The following is a 20,457-nucleotide window of genomic DNA, read 5'->3' on the forward strand; positions in this document are numbered from 1 at the left end:
ATGGCAAAAGATCATTGGTCAGTTCTATATAAATACGATCCATATTTGCGTTTTCGCTTATGTTTTTTATGACAAGTCAACTAGATAAAAAATATTCTTAAGAACTAGGACCCAAATTGGGGTTCGGTTCTACAGACTTGATGGTGGTGGTCATGGTGATACTGTTTATTGAATAAGAGATATGAAAATAGACAAGAGCTTAAAACTCCTACTACTTCTGTATGTCTCATTCATTTCCCTGGAGAGGGAATTTATATGGGCAACCACCTCTGCACCGAAAGCACCGCCTCAACCTCTACGTTCAGAGGTCCCAGCAGTTAACCTCCACCGATCACACTTGTATTGACAGGTTGTCAGTGACAAATCTCTTTAAAGTAAATCAATAGTCAGTTTAATTCCTGCATTATTCAGTGCAGGGACATACACTATGGATGAAAGATCAAAAAGCCAAAAGAAGATGGGTTGGGGTCAACCCTTATTCGGCTCTGCCCTTACCGGCTGCAATCTCTGTCTTTACCCTAACCCAGCAAATACACCATGCACTGACTACCACCTAAACTAGTCCCCTCCTTACTGCCAGATGAGATAAACTCTGGGGGTTGTGTTGTGGGTAGCAGCCAAGTTCTGCTATGGAGGCCTAGTCTACACCTACCATTTTTCTGCCATTTTATCAGTGAAAATGTAATATAATATAGTGTCTTTGAGACTATTATCCTTTATGCAGGACTGGTGCAAGGATTTTTGCCAAGCTGGGCAAAAGCTAATTATGCTGCCCCCTCGACTCAGCCCATTGGCTCTGCCCTTTTACATACCCCACCTTACTGCAGGGGTGACACATTAACAAACTAATTCCTCACATTATTACTGGGGTGAGTTGATGCTATCAGGACCTGGAGACATGGTGCAATAACTTTCTTGCAGCGAGCAGAGCGTCGCCCCATCAAAAAGACGCTCTGGGAGGCTGCCTATTTTGCCTATAGGTGGAGGTGGCCCTTCCTCTATGGGAGTGATTTTCAGACAGTGTGCCTCCAGCTGTTGCAAAACTACAACTCTCAGCATACCCAGACAGCCAAAGGCTGTTGCAACAGCTTGAGGCACAGTGATTGGTAAACACTCCTCCCTAGGTTTAGACTTTGGCTACCTTGAGCACCAGCAACAACTGCAGCAACCTTTAAAAATGTTTGCGTTGTGTTGTGAAACCATATGCAATGATGTAAGATTGCCTATGGTGTAACATTACTTGTCTACTAGCTTTAAAATAATTCTACTATTACATTGTCGGAATGAAAACAGGATAAATTTTAGTATCATCTTGTATTGTGATTTTCACAGATTATTTTAATTCATTTTAATAATTAAAAAATGATTCTAGACTAGCCATGTACTATCGAAACTATCTTCATGAAAAGGAGGCATTTGAAGTATCAAATTTTCAGATGCATTTTTTTATTATTATTTTCACTTTTTACTTTATTTTTCCACCAGTGTTTTTGTTTTCATTATTTACACAGCTTTTTTATTTTTTTTGTAGCAGTCCAGCTGCCATTAGTAACTGGTTTGATATCCACAAAGCAACCAAAATGAATGATCCGGTTCCTAAAATGTTTTCCTCCTCTTCTGTAAACCACAGAATTCAATTTAGAATGACCATTTATTTAGAAAGTTGAGCAAATATCCAAATACATGTTTGCTTTGTCGTCAACATTTAACGCCTTCTTCTTTCTATACCCGTGCTTATGGCAAATTATACATATTTATATACACACATAAACAAATAAATTGAAAAACAAACAAACGAAAAATGCATCACAAATGCCAGTGCTTGATTAACATTGAACAACATCTGAAATATTCTTTGGATGTGCAGGTCATACCCACAAAGTAACCCCCTAAGAAATAAATTAGCAACAAAAACCCAGAAAAATGTACATACATACATACAAATGACTTCTTTTTGGTTTGATAACAATACCTTCGTCAGTACAAGGTATAGGGATCTGGCAGTGTTTAAAACACACAACAATGTCTGCAAAAGATTACTCTTTATACACCCTGCACAGTCAAGAGACAAAAAAAAAGAACATCTCTCCATCATTTTATCTTGGCAGACAATAAGATTGTAACGTGAAACTTTGGTTGGTTTGAAACAGACTATATACAGGCATTATTAAAATTCCGTCATAAATTAAGCAAAAGATTACATAACCAAAAAAGCAAAAAGAAATAATACATTTACAGCTCATTGGAAAGGAACATAAATTACATGTATTACATTGATTTCATTTGTATTGTACCCTGTAAAGAAATTGTAATATCAAACACAAAGTGTCCTTGTTTAAAAACAAAACCATACACAAAATCTTCGTTGCATTAAGTCGCAACCTGTCCTGACCCAACCCCTTCCTATCTTATGGGCAAATAAAAAAGAAAGGGAAAAAAAAGAGGAACAGAAAAACAGAGAGAAATAATAATAACAATAACATAAAAAAAGGTGTCAAATAAATACAGATTATAAAGCATTTGAATGAAGGTTAACATTTACCAAACTAGTAAGTTCTGTCTTATCACATAGACTTTCTATACAACATTACCCTAAAGATTTCTTATGCTATGAGGTATTTGAAGGAATTGGTAAGAGGACTGCACGGCCTACATCCAGGCAATAGGTACTCAAAGCGATTGGCCAGGCGCAGGCTAGAGAGTGAGAGAGCATGGAAAGAGAATGCCATCAGCTAAGACTATAGCTAAAACTTTGGTTCATCAGCTAAAAGAGTGAAAAATAAAATCCTTTGGTATCAAAGAAATGTTCATTGCATGGTTGCACTGCAAAAGCACCACGGTGAAGAATTATTTCTTTATCAGTATTATTATTATTTAATTGGTGGCCTTTCTTACAGGCTGAGGTATTCATAGACATATAAGGTGAGATAGAAGAGGTCAACAGCGGTTTTACACTTTGGTATAAGCAAGGCACTCGTCCTATGAGTTTACAAAGTCTGCAATATTTTTGCCTAAATCTTTGTTTGTTTTTCCTAGCACTGTTAATGGATTTGGTGTGTCTTTTGTTTTCCAGAAGGCATTAGATGACCACTGACAAGCAATGACCATAGTCTGGCTTATAGATGGTTAGTCAACCATCAGCACACTAGTTATAGGTGAACTACAGCTCCAGTGGATGAAGGCCAACAACAGCAGGAGAGCTGATGACTGCCTGTCTCGCCTAGGGAAAGGAGTAAATATGTTAACATCTAAACAGATGGAATGTCAAATATGGAATTAAACAAAAGTTTGTTGTGTATAAGCTACCTGACTGGCAATCCGCAGGCATGGTAAGCTTGTCGGTATTGTAAAATGTGAATTTCCTACAACTCAGTATTGTTAAGGGGAAGCCAGACCATGATCATGATAGGCCATCTGGTCTCTCTGCTATTGAGTCCGTCAGTCTCAAGGGTGCTTTACAGCACCTCTGACCCTGAAGGGGTTAATTATAATATTTATGAAACAAAAAGAAAAGAGTTATATTTCTCAAAGGTTAGGGGTTATGGGTCAGGAGTTAGAGAAAGGTCGCCGAGTGCCTTTGGCAGACGAAGGCCGTGCAAGAAAAAAATCTTTGGTATTCTTTGGTATCATCAATGTGATTAAAATCACAAAATGGAAATTGAGTGAGGTAGCATCTTTGGTTCACACTATAAATAGTCAATCTTTACACTTTTTATTTCTTTTTATTATTTTTTACACACGGAAGCAGCTATTTCTTTGCTTCTTTGTCCTTTTAGGAAATTGTTACCAAACGTATTGTAAAGCTAACCACACCACAATAGACCAGAAGGTCAGTACAATGAAATCAGCCTGACCTCTGTGATAGGAAATTGAACGCACCATAAACGCTAATTAGGCCACACAGCCAAAGTACTTTCTCTTTGTTTGCTAAATGCATAGTTTTTGTTCCTTTTTTTTCTTTTTTTCTAACATTGATCTGGTGTAAAAAAAAAAAAAAAAAAAAAAGAAGATTTCTATTTGGTTACTGCTTTTCCAACCCTAGCAAGTGGACTTGTCCTAAGACTCTTTGGTATACAAATGCAATATTAAGAAGTACTGGCAAAGAAAATGACACAATGAAACAACAAAAACATAATAAATGACACTGTGTATAGTCGTTTTTCTTAAATGCAAACTCTCGTATGTCTTTCATCATTTAGGAGGTAATAGACAAATGGCCCATTCTTGTAAAAGGTTACAAAACATTGAAGGAGATGTCCTGAGGTTAAAATGATGCATTATGGTAGAATATAATTTTAGTTTGTGTTACCATTGTCAGGCCTTCTCTACTAAGCACAATAATTGGCTGGTTCTGAACTGTGATACTACTGCAAAAAAAATAAAAAATAATAATAATTATAAATATGTATATATATATATATATATATATATATCTGTAGTTGAATCTCTTTGAGAAGACCAAACAGAAGCAGTCTTCTTAAAGAAAATGGTCACTATGCATAACATATGGTGGATTACATACATATATGGAATTTACTTAATAAAGTGGTTGCCCCATGATTGCAAGTTAATTTACCCTGTTAGTCCACAGAAGACATAACAGGTTTTTGTAGGATACATTTAATTAATTAATTACTGTTACAGCGTTTATTATACCCGCCTTAGGATGTCACTTGTAGTGCATTGACTTTTTTTCTTTTGGCTGTTCTGCACACTATCAAGAATTACTCGGTGCAATGGAGAATCTTGGTAATGTGACTACATGCTCCTGAGCACGTGTGACCACAGGCACTGGCATACTTAGTGGCAATTCTGACATGGACTCAAAAGAACTAGTGTTGAGCGGCATAGGCCATATTCGAATTCGCGAATATTCGCGAATATATGGACGAATATTCGTCATATATTCGCGAATATTCGCATATTCGTTATGTTCTCGTTTTATTTTCGCATATGCGTAAATTCACATATGTGAATATTAGTATATACAAAATTCGCATATGCGAACATTCGCATATGCGCATTTTCGCATATGCAAATTTTCACACGCCAGTCTCACACAGTAGTATTAGAGCCTTCTTTACACCACACAAGCTGGAAGCAGAGAGGGGTGATCACTGTGATGTGTACTGTGAAAAAAAAAAAACGAATATTCGTAATTACGAATATATAGCGCTATATTCGCGAAATTCGCGAATTCGTGAATATGCGATATTCGCGAATAATATTCGAATTGCGAATATTCGTGAGCAACACTAAAAAGAACACCAGGGAGCACCATAATAACTACGTAGCTGCTAAAAGAGTAAATTAATATTTATTCATGGAACTACACTTAAAGGGCTACTTCACTGCCCCAGCTGTTGGAACATTTTGTTCCAAATGATGGGTGTGGGCTACGGGGGTTTTGATGTCATGGACATGCCCTTTGTGATGTCACATCACACCCCTTAATAGCAAGTCTGTGGGAGGGGGCGTGGCAGTCACCACTCCCCCTCCCATAGACTTGCATTAAGGGGCGTGTCCGTGATGTCACCAGGGGTATTAATTTACTCTTTTAGCAGTTAAATGGTGCTAATGGTAGTTATTATGGTGCTCCCTGGTGTTCTTTTGAGTCTGCTTGTTTTTTTTCAGAAACAGCGCCACTCTTGTCCTCGGGCTGTGTTTTCTATTACAGCTTAGCCCCTTTTAAGTAAAAGAGACTGAACTACAATATAAGACATAACAAAATTGGAGAAGAGTAGCTTTGTCAGGATTAAATAAGGCTCTTTTTGTAATATCAGAAAATCGCTATAAAGAAATAGTTTGAGGGATTCTAGGTCCTACTGAAAATTTAATACAGTAATGAGAAACTGCACATTACACATTATAAAAAAAAGGCCTGTACCAGGGGATGTTATAGTTAGAAATATGGAGCACAGTCTAAACCTGACATCCCACATACTATACAATTTAATGCGTGACTGGGAACAAATAAATAAATTAATAAATAAATAAATAATTCTTCAATCTTGGGTTGTGGTAGCAAAAAAAGCAAATGCATCAGGAGACAGCTATAAAATAGCACTTTTGCTTGGACTGGGGAAATGGTAACATAACCATACAATAAAATTACATTCTGTAAAGCTAATTAAAGGGGGCTCTTCAAGTGTAAAAATTCTATAGCAAAATAGGGGAAATTTTTCATTTGGAGTAAAAAAAAAACATTCTGTTTTCAACTTAGAGTAACGGTCATTTTTTTTTTTTTTTTACTACACTGAGCAATGGGACTGTGATTTAGAAGGGGATTAAGGGGGTCATCTCATGATTAAATGTTATCTCCTATCTACAGTATAGGGTATAGGGTGATTGGTGGAGGTTCAGCTGCTGGAACCCTTTCCATTACAATGCTGTTAACTGTCCCCTGAGTGGATAAAACAGCAAAAGTGGATACTTGCCGCTGTTGCATTCATTTCCTATGGGACGTCCAAACGTTGCCAAGCACTAATCTTGGCAATGCTCAGAAGTCCCATAGAGAAAGAATGGAGCGGCGTTAAACTGTGTGTGCTGCTCCATTCTTACAGGAGACAAATTACTTCTGTTCACGTAAAGGGTAGGGGGACTGATCAGTTATTCACCCAGTGGATAGATAGATAAATATATAGTAAACTAAAGGCAACCACACTCCCATATGGTGCAAAATATAAGGTCTTTATTCACACAAGCGTGAAGGTGGCGACGTTTCGGCTAGCTCACCTAGCCATTATCAAGCGCTTGATAATGGCTAGGTGAGCTAGCCAAAACGTCGCCACCTTCACGCTTGTGTGAATAAAGACCTTATATTTTGCACCTTATGGGAGTGTGGTCGCCTTTTGTTTACTATTTGGAGGGATTCGTGACCGGGATCTGTAGCAACTGAACGCACCCTATCACCATTGCATTTACCCTGTGAGTGCTGCTCTCTTGGACTTTTTTTTAGATAAATATATAGATAGATCTTGGCATAAGCCCTTGTAGGCTGTATTCACAGGTTTAGGTTGAATTAAAAGGTTTATAAAGAAACACATTAAGATTTGGTGATAGAGGTGTGCAGTGGTCTTCCAAACATTAACAAAAATATACTTGGAGGTGTCAGCAAAGTAAAATATAAAGTTAAATCTATAGCCTGCCCCTCTCCCCATGGAAAGGCATGGACATCACCATTGGGTAACAAACAATAACACTTTTTATCCTCTCCTGAATTAGCCCCCAAGTGAAGAAACATGGCAACATGGAGAATGAAGTGCATCAGGAAGCTTTTTAATTATTTGATTGCTTTTGTATGACATATATAACCTGGACAACCCCTTTTAAGGATTTTTTCTTGTGTATGGAGTACAGAGGAGGGACATGTAAGCATTTTACAGCATGGCGTAGTGACAGTCGTGCATGAGTACCTTATAGTTGTATGTCTTGAAAATGCTTACCAGTAGAACATCATTGCTATTAGACATCTTTGGTATCAGCAATAAATTTACTGGTTGCAAAACAAAACTTTTACACTAGAAAATAGGCCATTGTTTGAAAACTGGAAAAAAAAATTATATCAATGGATTTACATTTTCAGTTCTATGATCTTAATAAATGTGCAACTCTAGCTGTCTTTGGAATTAGATATGACTGAAAATTGCCACTGAAATAAAATTAGTGAGTGAAGTTTGTGTTAAAATAAATGGAGAGGTATCCCAGCTGGGCAGTACCTAATATGGTCTACAAATCTATAGTACATTGCATAAGGCAACATCATTAAAATCTTTTGGATGGTAAGTGAAGTAAAGATTTGAGAATAGAAAACAGATTTTTTTTTTTTTTTTTTTGCTTACATAGGAAAACTGGTTATCATTGTTGGTTCATAGAGATGCCACTACCTAATGAAACCTGTTCACCCAATGAAGTAAAGTAAGAGGTGTAGGAAACTATAGAATATTCTGCAGTTTTGTAACCAGTTGTGGACACTATGCTAAGATACAGTTCTACAATCAATGCCACTAGCTGTATAAACCTGCTACGTAGTGTGAGTAAAAAAAAATATAAAGTAGCTCTTCAACATTCTACTAAGTCTTTGGTTTGTTGTCATTGCTCTTTGGATACTGCTTCTATATGATTAAAATCAGAACATCTTGAAATAGCACAGATTATACAGATATACAGGTATATTTCTATTGCTGAAGATCCTTGTACCAGCCCAAGAAACCAGAAACCCACCCACTAATCCTCAGATTGTTATAATTGGGGATGACAAATTTTTACTGTTATATATGTTATTATTTAGCAAATAGGATTATAGGAACTGATAGGGTTGGGGCAAACAATTTACCATTTCTTAAAGGAGCAAGTTTTTAAGCCTGATCAAAAAGAAGGGTACAGGAAATGCAATTATTTGAAAGGCTGCAGACACAGTCCTATACACAAGCGCACACCCACTCTCTCATCCATACGTGCTGCACACGCACACACACTGGATTATTGTAATACAAAAGAGTAGGACTGTGGCGTGTGGGAAAAATATTAGACAAACTGAAAATATTTGTGCTCGAGCAGATCGTAGCCTCAAATAACTACAATGAGAAACAAGTTCCTATTATTTAGTTTCCTTTTAAATAACAGTCCTGTTCATGAGTTTTCATTTTTATCTAGTAAGAAATTAGAATTGTTTATACCTACACTTCTTCATACAACATTATGTAAAAATATCACTGGAATATTAAAATCACTGGAATAAAACACCTGGAATACTATTCTAAACATGTTCTTTGGTATGTTGCACTTGTGGGAGAGGTTGTGTGACTATTTTCTGAAGAACTCTTAACAAACAAAGAGAATGCACAGGTCTAGGTGCCATTCAGTCATTTGAACACCACCGGCAAGTCTTAAAACCCGTTAGGCTCAAACGACACAATTACACTCAGTTCCAATGAACTCAAGACGACTTGTAGGTCACACCATATCCCAACCTGTAGACAAGTTATGACCATGTTCCTTACCACTGGATTGTATACAGTACTGATACACCATACACCTTCATGTTTAAATGTGTGGTGGCAATGAAAACCCACATCAGAAAAAGTCCATTCAATGACAAGAGACCACAATGCTCCAAACCACCAGACAGCAAACTACGGTTAAGATGGATGTGATGATTGAAGGTGTAAGGCCAGTGGAATTTTGTATCATCATTATTAGTAGAAGTAGTATCAATTTCTTTCTTTTTTTTTTTTTTTTTTGCAAGTCGTTCTCCTGAAAAATGTTTTAAGAAGAAAAGTTCACCGTACAGGAGAAATGAGTCTTTGGTTTCTTTGGATTTATAAATAATTTTGGTTTGAAATAGTTCTGAAAGTATAAACCTGCTATTGTGAGGTCCTTGTCCTTTTTTATTAAAGCTTTTCCACCGAGGTTGTAGTTTCTTTTTTTTTTTTTTTTTTTTCTTTTTCCTTTGTTTTTTTTTTCTTCATGCTTTGGTACAAGTGCTTGATGAAGATGATGTGTTTCCCGAGCTGCCCTCATCTTGCCACTTATCTAGACTCCTTCTGCGAGCATTCATGAAGAAGTTGCTGACTGTGCTGAGCTCCAAGCCAAGCTGCTGGGAAATAGTGATCTGTAATTCTTTGGATGGACGCTTATTTTCTTTGAATATTGCATGAAGAGTCCTCCGTTGGACATCTGTAAAGACCAACCTTGGCTTCTTTGGTGTATTCCCTCTGTCTTTACCATGATCTTGTTCTTTTCGTTTACATGCTGATAAAAGATGAAGATGAAAAAAACATATAACTACCAGTGTAAGATTGTAACATGCATCCACTAATACACAACTCTGCTCAATAGAAGGCTTTTAACGTGTCATGTATATTATACACAAATATAACATTAGTCTTTACTCTGGATATATGTTATTAAACGTTAAAAGAGGGCCTGTTTTTTATACTTTTATACTAGTAACACTGCTAACAGTCCCATAAAGCAGTCAGAAAGAGGAGTCCATATATACCTGTAATCTCCATCATGCAGCTTGCACCTACCAGTTAAATGTTTTAGAAGGTCCTGCCCACCATTGCAAATGCCCAGGGGGTGGTCTCTTCTTCTTAGGGGTCCAGAGCCCTCTGTATTGAAAATGTTTATAAACCTTTCTGTCACCTATGACTGAAAGCTTAAGAATCCAATCAACTATGTAAAGACCAATCCTGCCCCCTTGGAGACTTGCAAGTGGTACTTTCTGCAATGTCTATCTTCTTCTTGTAAGCTGCATGACCACGACTGCAGGTATATATGAACTCCTCTCCTGAATATCATTATTGCCTGATAGCAGTTTTAAAGTGACAGGTCCACTTTTAGATGATCAGGAAAATAAGCAAGTATCTGAAGTCAAGAAATGTGATAAGACCTAGAATGGACGCAAAGTTGGCTTGTTTCATTGTGGTGATACAAAATCTAAAAACATTGTCTAGTGGTCTTTGCAAATCCAGGGGAAATCTGTGGCACACATTTTATTGGGTCATCAAAGGCATTTACATATCATTTATGGATGGCACACATCTAAGGGTATCTAGGTAAAAATGGTCCTAAGTTCGAATTGTCACATTAATGACTGCAATGTCTTGGGTCCACCATTATACCAGAAGCTATAATACAAATACAGACTAGGTGGGACAACTACATCAGCCGTAACACATGACATATGAAAACCAGATTGCAGCCAGGTTACTTAAATTTTCTCTTTTTTTCTATTATTATGGAGATAAATATCTTGGGCCCTCAGATGACGCTAAAGGTTAAAGTTTCTTCCGCCTTTCCGTTCAGTCATTAAAATTCCGAATTGGATTAGTAACACAAACATGGCAAACATTGGGGAAACTTACTCCTATCTTAGCTTTTATCTGTAGCTCTGCTCGGATATTTGCTTGTTATACAAGTGGTAGACTTGTTAAACTAGGCATACCTCTGTATATTGTAGCACTTTAGCCCGTTTATGTGTAGTAATATTATGGAATTATGGCAGGTAGATTTCCATAACATAGTTTTAACAGCCACTGGCTAAACTTGGAGCAAAGTCAACTCAGATAGCTTGAAATAATGTTCCATTCCTCTTGTATCTTTTGTTTAAGTAAGATTAATCAGCTAATAAGCACATAGTGACCTATCTCATCTGTGATAAGGAGGCGCCTCTTGGATTGTATTGCTAGTAGCAGTTGGGTTCAAGAGCTACCTATTATCAGAGATGTGTCTGTGACTATATATTACTCTGTAACGTAAGATGTATAGTTTGCTGACAGCATGTCATACCCTTTAAAGACTGTATGTCTGCCAAGTTATCTTTAAGAATAATCAATATAACAAATCAATAGACAGCGCCAATAATTCATATATAATAATAGTCTAACAATTTATCCTTATTTTGGCCCAGTATCTACGTAAGCATTATCAGCCCACAAAGAGTGATAGTAAAACTATTTAAAGAAGTTTTTTTTTTATTTGTCTTTATCTCAGGAGTGCAAAGTTCAAAAGTTTATAGAATTCTCTCTAATGCCACAGTTCTCACTTATTCCTAACTCACTTAACATTTAAAGGCCCTATTAGATGTGCCGACCTGCACTGTAAATGAACGCTGATCTTGTAGATAGGTGCTGGAACCTATTGCAAGGGTTGACTATAATGCAGGGAGGGCTGCTTGACAAATCTCTAGATCATTCTTGCTGCGCTTTGCTGCAATTACCATTGGCCGCACATTCCCTATTACAATGGATATGTACATCCAATGCACAATAATTTTCCAACAGGTCAAAACAACCCAATCAGCCGACAAATTAAAGTTTGGCCAATTATTGGATGATTGCTGCCCTTATTACACAGGGTGATATGGGCCTGTTTGGCCTACGACTGCCCAGTAATATGTGCTCTAAAGCACAAACATATCATTACTATCTGCTAAATCCCTGTTCAGCCAATAGTCATGGCAAACATTTATTTTTTCTAGAACCATGCTTGTCCATGGCCTGTGTTTGGATTTGCAGAATAGAATGAACTTGAGCTGCAACACCGGACACTGCCCAGTGGCACTGTTTATAAATAAAAGCAGACCCTTTTTTTTACAATATCTGAGAATCCCTGTAAGGCCGGTTCAAATATATTAGGTTATCTAGAGCCCCCCCAGATTGGAACACCAGAGACAATAAACTGGAGGCATTGCACCTGGCATCCCACCATAGGCAGAAACTGGGCATGTCATGGGTGATCTGGCATAGTGGCCCTTCAGAGTTGTTCTACATTGAAAAATGGAGCACATAATTGTTTTTATTCTGGAATACTTCTCTAGAAGGCAACTATGCCTGATTACCAGACATATGCAAATATGGTCTAACATGCATGTTCCCTGCAACTAAAGATGCATCCTATTTTAATACAGTAGAGGTGAGGAGAGGATTAGTTGTGGTCAGATACTCTTTTTAGATTAAATCGATCAACCTGTGGGCAATTTTTACTTTATCCTTTTTTGCAAAAAGCAATAACTGTATCAGTCATATATTAGCTCCATTATTATTTGAAGGATCTGCATAAAGACATCAAGAGATGTTGGTATAGTTTATCTGTTTGTGCTATCTACTTTTCTTTGTGCTGTACTGAACTCCCCCTTGTCATATACAATACACAATCTGCTTCATGTGCCAAGATCTGAACTTTCCTGATTGCTTCCTCTTCTGCCGGGCCAGCAGCTTGGTACGTATATATGGCGCCGTCTGCTTACTCTCCTATTGATTTTTTGCATGCAACTTACTTTCCACTTGCACATTACACAACTCTAAAACCAACCTGCTCACCTAAGAACCATAATGAGTCAGTAGAATGAATGTCAACAGATATCCAAGCTAGTAATATCAGTGGATATACAATGCATAGCTGACTCTGCCCTGATGTCTACAAAGCTATGATGGGATTAAGGGCAATAGACATTAATTATACATCTAAAAAGAAGTGAAATTGGTGCCATTGTTACTTTTGCAGTATCATTAGGATTAAAGTACCATTATTTTTTTTGCCATGAAGGTAATAAACAGTACAAGAATATAAGTAGAACTATTCTGCTAACTAAGCAAGAACAAAATAATTCAGATATTATATAGATATATATGAGGTAGACAGATAGATGGGTATATAAATACATAGATAGATAGATATGAGATAGATAGATTAAAAAAGAAAGAACATGGATGGATAGATAGATAGATAGATGGATTTAAACAAAAGAAAGAACATGGATGGATAGATACTGTGGATGGAACATAGATATAGATAGATAGATAGATAGATAGATAGAAAGATAGATAGAAAACAATAAGGATCTCTCTGCAGCACACAAAAATAGTGAAAAAATAAGTGTTTTTTCCATCTGAAAGGTGTCTTTACAACAGCAAGCGACGTTTAAACTGATTATTTTAGATAGATAGGAAGAAAGATAGAGTAGATAGATGGGTGGATGGATAGATAGATAAATAGATAGGTAAAATAAAGAAAGAGAAACAAAATATAGAACGTTAGAATGTAGAAAGAGATTAATAGAGTTAATAAAAACAAAGAGTAGATAGATAGATAGATAGAAGGATATATATGTACAAGCAAGCAAGAGCAGCACAACCATAAAATGTCCAAGGTGGCAGGGGTGCAAGCGGGCCATCGCAGCCCTGGTCACTGGCAGCAGTAGTAGATAGGACCAAAAAAGTAAATCCCACAGCACTCCAATTCAAGTGAAGCAACGTGAAGTTTATTTCCTCATCACTTTCTATAAGGAAATAAACTTCATGTTGCTTCACTTGAATTGGAGTGCTGCGGGATATACTTTTTGTCCTACATAGGAACAAAAGGATGACCGCAGCACTCCAAAGTATCAAAAATAAAATGTGACTTTTATTCCATGAAAAGGCAAGTGCAACGCTTCGGTGTTCTCACAACACCATTCTTGAGAATGTCACGTTTTATTTTTGATACTTTGGAGTGCTGCGGTCATCCTTTTGTTTCTGTATCCTTTTGTGCCTGGGACCGGGGTCCCAGGGACCTGCCTGCACCATATTTATTTCATTCGCTGTTTTGGAGGTGCTGCTCTACACCCAATTTTATTTATTTTTTTGTCCTACATAGATAGATAGATAGATAGATAGATAGATAGACAAATATAAGAGATAGCTAGATATATAGATAAAACAAAAAAACACAGGATAGGCAGCACAACCTCAGTTGTTAGTATGGCGTAAACAGAGGTGCAGGCAAGAAGTGGGGTCCCAGTCGCAGACCTCATCCATCGATGCAATACTTGGCAGATAGCAGCACACCCAAACGGCATATAGTGAGAAGAACAGAGCTTTATTGGCCCATGTTAGTGCGACGTTTCGATGGTATCACACCATCTTTATCAAGCATATGCTTGATAAAGATGGTGTGATACCATTGAAACGTCGCACTAACATGGGCCAATAAATTCTGTTCTTCTCACTATATACCGTTTAGGTGTACTGCTATCTGCTTAGTATTGCATAGATATATAGATATATAAAATGTAGAAAGAGATTAATAGAGTAAATAAAAACATAGAGTAGATAAATATATAGATAGAAAGATAAAATAGATAGATAGATAGATAGATAGATAAGATTGATAGATAAATAGATAGAGAGATGATAGATAGATAGACAGACAAATATATGAGATAGCTAGATATATAGATACAGTAAAATCTCCATTACCAGATACCTCCCAATAGGGGATACCTCTCAATAGCAGACAGTTTTTAGTTCCCCGGCAGAGCCCCATAAGACTTAATGTATTTGAACCCTCCAAATAAGGGACATTGCCAAAAGCAGACATGGACACACCAAATTGGGGACAATAGGGGACAGAACACTCCCAATAAGGGACAATAGGGTACAAAACACTTCTATTAGGGGACAATCAGGTTTATGTGCCGGCCCTACCTTGCACACAGGGCCACCGTCAGGGGGTACAGCCAATACCCCAGTAAGTGGCCCAGGCCTCCGCTGCACTCCTCTACAGAAGCAGAAGACTGATGTTTAAACAGTGGTCTCTTGATTTTGTATGTCCACTGGCCACATCATTCACCCCCCTTTTTCCCTGATCCCCTCGTGCTACTTTATTATCCCCGATTCCACATAATTTCCTCTTAATTCCCCCCTTTGCTATTTCAGTCCCCTTTTATTGCCCTCTGTGCAAATTAATCGCCCTCTCTTTACCACCCTCTGTGGCATTTCATTCCCCCTTAATCCCCCTGTGCCACTTCATAAAGGGGGGGGTGAGGAATTTACACAGAGGGTAATAAAGGGGAAATGAAATGGAACAGGGAGGGAAGGGGATCAAGGGGAAATATTGTGGCACAGGGGGTAAGGGGAGATACTTTGGCACAATGCAAGGGGGTTGAGATGGTACAGGGTATAAAAGGGGGGATGAAATCATACAGGGGGGATAAGGGGAGATTAAATGACACAGGGAGATTATACTGTTATATTGCTTTTTATCATGTTTTATAGGTAATTACACTCTGGAGTGAGTACAAGACAGAATTCCCTCACTTAGGAAGATTTTTGAGCCTTTTTCCCAAGGAGACATCTCTCAATAGTGGACACTTTTTTATTCCCTGTGAGTGTTTGCTATTGGGAGATTCTACTGTAGATAAAATGTAGAAAGAGATTAATAGAGTAAATAAAAACATACAGTAGATACATATATAGATAGAAAGATAAAATAGATAGGTAAGATAGATAAATAGATAGATCATGAAATACTTCTATCTGATAATAAATGTAACAGTTTGGTTAGGAAGTATAGTACTTTCTGTTGTGAATTAGTAATAAGGGAATCATCTTTAAGGCGGTATCCTCATTTACTATTTGTTAATTAAAAGGAGCTCTAATTGTTGCAACTGAACTACCTTAATGAACACATTTGTGACTTCATCAATATTTGCATTAGATAAGACATTTTATTGCTTTTCTAAGTAAAATAGTCTATCTACCAATAGGCTGTGCTGTTGGACTGTACTGAGATTAGAAGAAAGATTAGAAATGCATTTTCATGTTTTAGCCAATTATTAAATATTTCTATCTATATCTAATCTATCCATCCTTCCATAATCTGTGTTGTCCATTTCAGGGCTTTAGGAGTAAATTACATGTAAGAAACATCCCACAAACACTGACACTGTGCTACTACATTTATTAGATGTAAAGTATTAGAATTATACATAAGCCTTTCCAAACAACCATTTTGTCAGGATTAGATGACCGTACTCAAAGAGATGATGTTGAAGGAGTGAAGGATCTGGCATGTTGTATATAAACTGCCCTTCTTATTTATTTTTGGGGGGATAAGTCCAGACCAGAGCTGTTTGGTAGAGGCTTATTTTAGGAATATTCAGCTGAGCTGTATGTTTGTGTATATGTGTATATAGAGATTGGGTATATCCTGTACATGTTTGTAAATTAAATGACTGAAAACAGCTTCAAATCTGCAGCATCAAATATTGTGCTTGTGAAAAGACCCTAAGGTTTCCTTCACGCACACTTTTATCTGTTGTTGTTTGTGTATGTGCATATAAAATACATATCCTATAGGGGAACCTATAAAGAAAAGCACCTGAAAAAATGCCAACTGTAGAGCACTTTGAATAAAATGGTACTGACCCACAAAACACAAAAAAGGCACTAAAGTATCACAAAAAATAGTTTAAGATAAATATTGTATTCACCTATATATTTTAATAAAACATCTGGTAACAGAAAAAATGCAGAAGTGTAGGCATGAAAAATGCCACAAAACATTACATGATACCAAATCTTTTAAAGGGGTACTCCGCCCCTAGACATTTTATCCCCTATCCAAAGGATAGGGGATAAGATGTCAGATTGCCGGGGTCCCGCTGCTGGGGACCCCGTTGATCGCTGCTGCAGCACCCCACTATCATTACTGCGCAGAGTGAGATTGCTCTGCACGTAATGACGGGCAATACAGGGGCCGGAGCATCGTTACGTCACGGCTCCGCCCCTCGTGATGTCACGGCCTGCCCCCGTCAATACAAATCTATGGGAGGGGGCGTGGCGGTTGTCACACCCCCTGCCATAGACTTGCATTAAGGGGACGGGCTGTGATGTCATGAGGGGCGGAGCCATGACGTCACGCTGTTCCGGCCCCTGTATCGCCCGTCATTACGCACAGAGCGAACTCGCTCTGTGGAGTAATGATGGCGGGGTGCCGCAGCGGCGATCCCCGGGGTCCCCTTTGGATAGGGGATAAGATGCCAGGGGCGGAGTACCCCTTTAAGTGTAAAGTACATTTTGTCTTGTGTTTTCAAACTCCTATAGATAGTCCTAATGGCACATAAAGTAATATATCTATGCTATGTTTAAAATAAAAGTGCAACTGAATGAAAAATTGTCACAAACCAAAACACTTTGGGGGAAATAGATAAAAATATTTTGTGCAAACTCAGACTAGACAGTCTAAAAATGCACCAGATGTATCATAGTGTTTCATGCTGTTTGGAAATCTGGTGCATAGTTTGACTATGTAGTTGAAAGGGTACTCCAGTGGAAAAAAAATGTTTAATCAACTGGTGCAACAAAGTTAAACAGATTTGTAAATACAGTAACCCCCCGACATATATGATCAAATCGACATACGATGGCCTCTCAGAGGCCATCGCATGTCGATTTCAGCATCGACATACGATGCTTTTATATGTCGGGGCCATAGCATTAACTGCTATACGACAGCGCAAAATGCTTAAGCTGCTGTCGGATAGCAGTTTAAGCATCCCGGACATCCCAGACACTTCGCGACCCTCCGGCGTTTTCTGCATCTTCTCCGGGGTCCGGGCCTTGCTTTCCGGTGTCGTTATTACGTCGTGCGCACGCCGTCCCGGCGCACCAACGTAATAACGTCACCAGAAAGCGAGGCGGAAGAAGCTGGACGATCCCGAAGAAGACTCCGGAGCAGCGGGAAAGCATCGGGAGCCCTGGGACAACAGCAGGGGGCATTGAGGACGCGGTCCAGTGCGGCGGGGACAGGTGAGTATAACTTCCTATACTTTACATTGCACGAATCCCTCAACATACAATGGATTCGACAAACGATGGGTCGTTTGAAACGAATTACCATCGTATGTTGAGGGACCACTATAATTAAAAATCGTATTCCTTCCAGTACTTATTAGCTGTTGTATGTGTTATAACAGGAAGTTCTTTTCTTTTTTAATTTATTTTCTGTCTGACCACAGTGCTCTCTGCTGACACATCTGTCCATGTCAGGAACTGTCCAGAGCAGGAGAAAATCCCCATAGCAAACCTATCCTGTTATGGACATTTCCTGACATGGACAAAGGTGTCAGCAGAGAGCACTGTGGTCAGACAGAAAAGAAATTCAAAAAGAAAAGAACTTCCTGGGAAACAAACAGCAGCTGATAAGTACTGTAAGAATAAGATTTTTAAATAGAAGAAATTTACAAATGTGTTTAACTTTCTGGCACCAGTTGATTTAAAAAAAAAAGTTTACATTATCTTTAAAGTTTATATTATTACATTATCTATTAGTTGACATAGAAGTCATGCCCAATTTCCAGCAAGCCATGCCACTTTACTAATCAAGGCTCAAAACTGTTAAAAAAAAGTGTCTAAAACACATGAAACATGTCCAGTAAAAAAATGTTGGTACAAAAAGTGACAGATTTTTGGTGTATGCAGCCATATTTATTACATATGTAGTTCATTTTCAATTTCACTTTAGACCATAAAGTACCATCTGGCTACAAAAATGCAACAAAAAATTTGGTGTATTAAACCAACTCTATATATTTCCGGGTATGTTTTCTTCTCTTTCCCTGTCCATAAAGTTATCCTTGCATCCTTTTAGTTTTCATTTCTTAACATAAGCTGGGAAAGGACCTCGGTATGTAAACAGTATGTCCTTTCTTTAGCATCTATCTCTCTTCTTATAATATCAGTAATGTTTGACAAATGATGCCAGCATAAAGTAGACATGTTGTGGATGTGAATCAATAACTACATTTATTTGACATAGAGAGTTTCAAACAGAGAAATGAAAATTTTTCCAATTTTTCACAATATTTTAGAGTTTTTCACATAAATCGCTTCATGTATCAACAATAATTTACCACTAATATAAAGTACAATATGTCTAGAAAAAACAATCTCAGAATAACTTTGCCAGGTAAAAGCAGTTAGTTCAAAGTTATTACCACTTAAAGAGACACATGTCAGATTTGAAAAAATGGACTGGGTCATAAAGGCCAAAACTAGCTGGGTCATGAAGGGGTTAAAACATTTTCCCGACTTGTGAATCCCCATAGTAAATAGAGTGGAACCCTACAAGTCTGAAATAACATCTCACACTAGTAAAAACCCAACACTTTTAGTAAATGAGGCCCATAGTGTTATTGTATTAGAAATCTCATGGACAGGATTTAATGATAGATTGATGTACATGTAGACTAGAGACAAATAAATTAACTATAGGATGAAGCTATCCCTGACATAAGTTTAGACATTAGCAGTAGGGAAGATACACACAAACTATGTAAATGTAAACAATGCATATACAATTGATATTAACAATTATGACATTTCTGATAACGCTGTGCATATACATTTCTCATTATTATTACTATTTTAAAATGATATATTGTTACTATTGATAATAAAAAGTACACATTGGTCTTAGTCAACCAACCAAATTCATATTTTTCAGTGCAGTCTCCACCCCTGAAGTATTTTATATTCATGTTGTACTAACACTGCACCTACCAGTTTCTTAGAACTTAGGTCTTGACAGTAATCACATTTTATTATTAATGGGTGCATTTTGTTTGTAGGTGAAAAAGAGGAAAATAAAAAATGTAAAAAACAGGCTGTTTGGAATATCTCCTGAAGAAATGCAGTATGTATACTCACACAAGTGATTAGACTGGGTGCTTTGTGATGGATAACCGATTTTAACCAGGGAGTCTGCAGGCAACTGTCCAGAGTGCTGAAATACCGGATCGGCTGGTACCAAAGCTAGTTTAGTAAAGACATCAGATCATTGAAATGAAAATAGGCTCCACCTTATTACAACAAATTAATGAATTTACTTTTTTTATATAAAGTAATTATTAAAAACAATATTCACTATACATGTAAATGTTTAATGACATCAACATAGAGATAGGCATGCGATTGTATCAAGTGAAAGTGATGAAAGGAGAATATTGATGGAAACAGAAAATAGGGAGTCATGTATCAAACTAGTGCACAGTAGGAACACTGATTTTATCCACATAACAAGATGCCAGCATTTCAATTCCTTTCTAAAAAATAACACAGAGGCTATGATAGGCAGCGCCAGAACTCTCACATACTGTACCTGAACTAGTGTTTAAATGTAAATCCCAAT

General features: G+C 37.5%; 1 protein-coding gene across 2 annotated transcripts in view; it reads right to left on the reverse strand.

The window, feature by feature from the left end:
- Nucleotides 1-9,216: 9,216 nt before the first annotated feature.
- ONECUT1 (one cut homeobox 1) overlaps nt 9,217-20,457 on the reverse strand; it is a 46,091-nt gene continuing 34,850 nt past the window's right edge. Inside the window, exons 2-3 of one of the 2 annotated variants that reach the window (XM_056572341.1) lie at nt 19,977-20,081; nt 9,217-9,753 (exon numbers count right to left, since the gene is read on the reverse strand). In XM_056572341.1, the coding sequence (XP_056428316.1) occupies nt 9,467-9,753; nt 19,977-20,081 (392 nt within the window). In that variant the 3' untranslated portion in view covers nt 9,217-9,466. The remainder of the gene's footprint in view (nt 9,754-19,976; nt 20,082-20,457) is intronic. The other variant, XM_056572342.1, reaches the window with a different exon arrangement.

The sequence above is a fragment of the Hyla sarda genome, chromosome 4 (assembly GCF_029499605.1).
Source record: "Hyla sarda isolate aHylSar1 chromosome 4, aHylSar1.hap1, whole genome shotgun sequence".
Lineage (NCBI taxonomy): Eukaryota > Metazoa > Chordata > Amphibia > Anura > Hylidae > Hyla > Hyla sarda.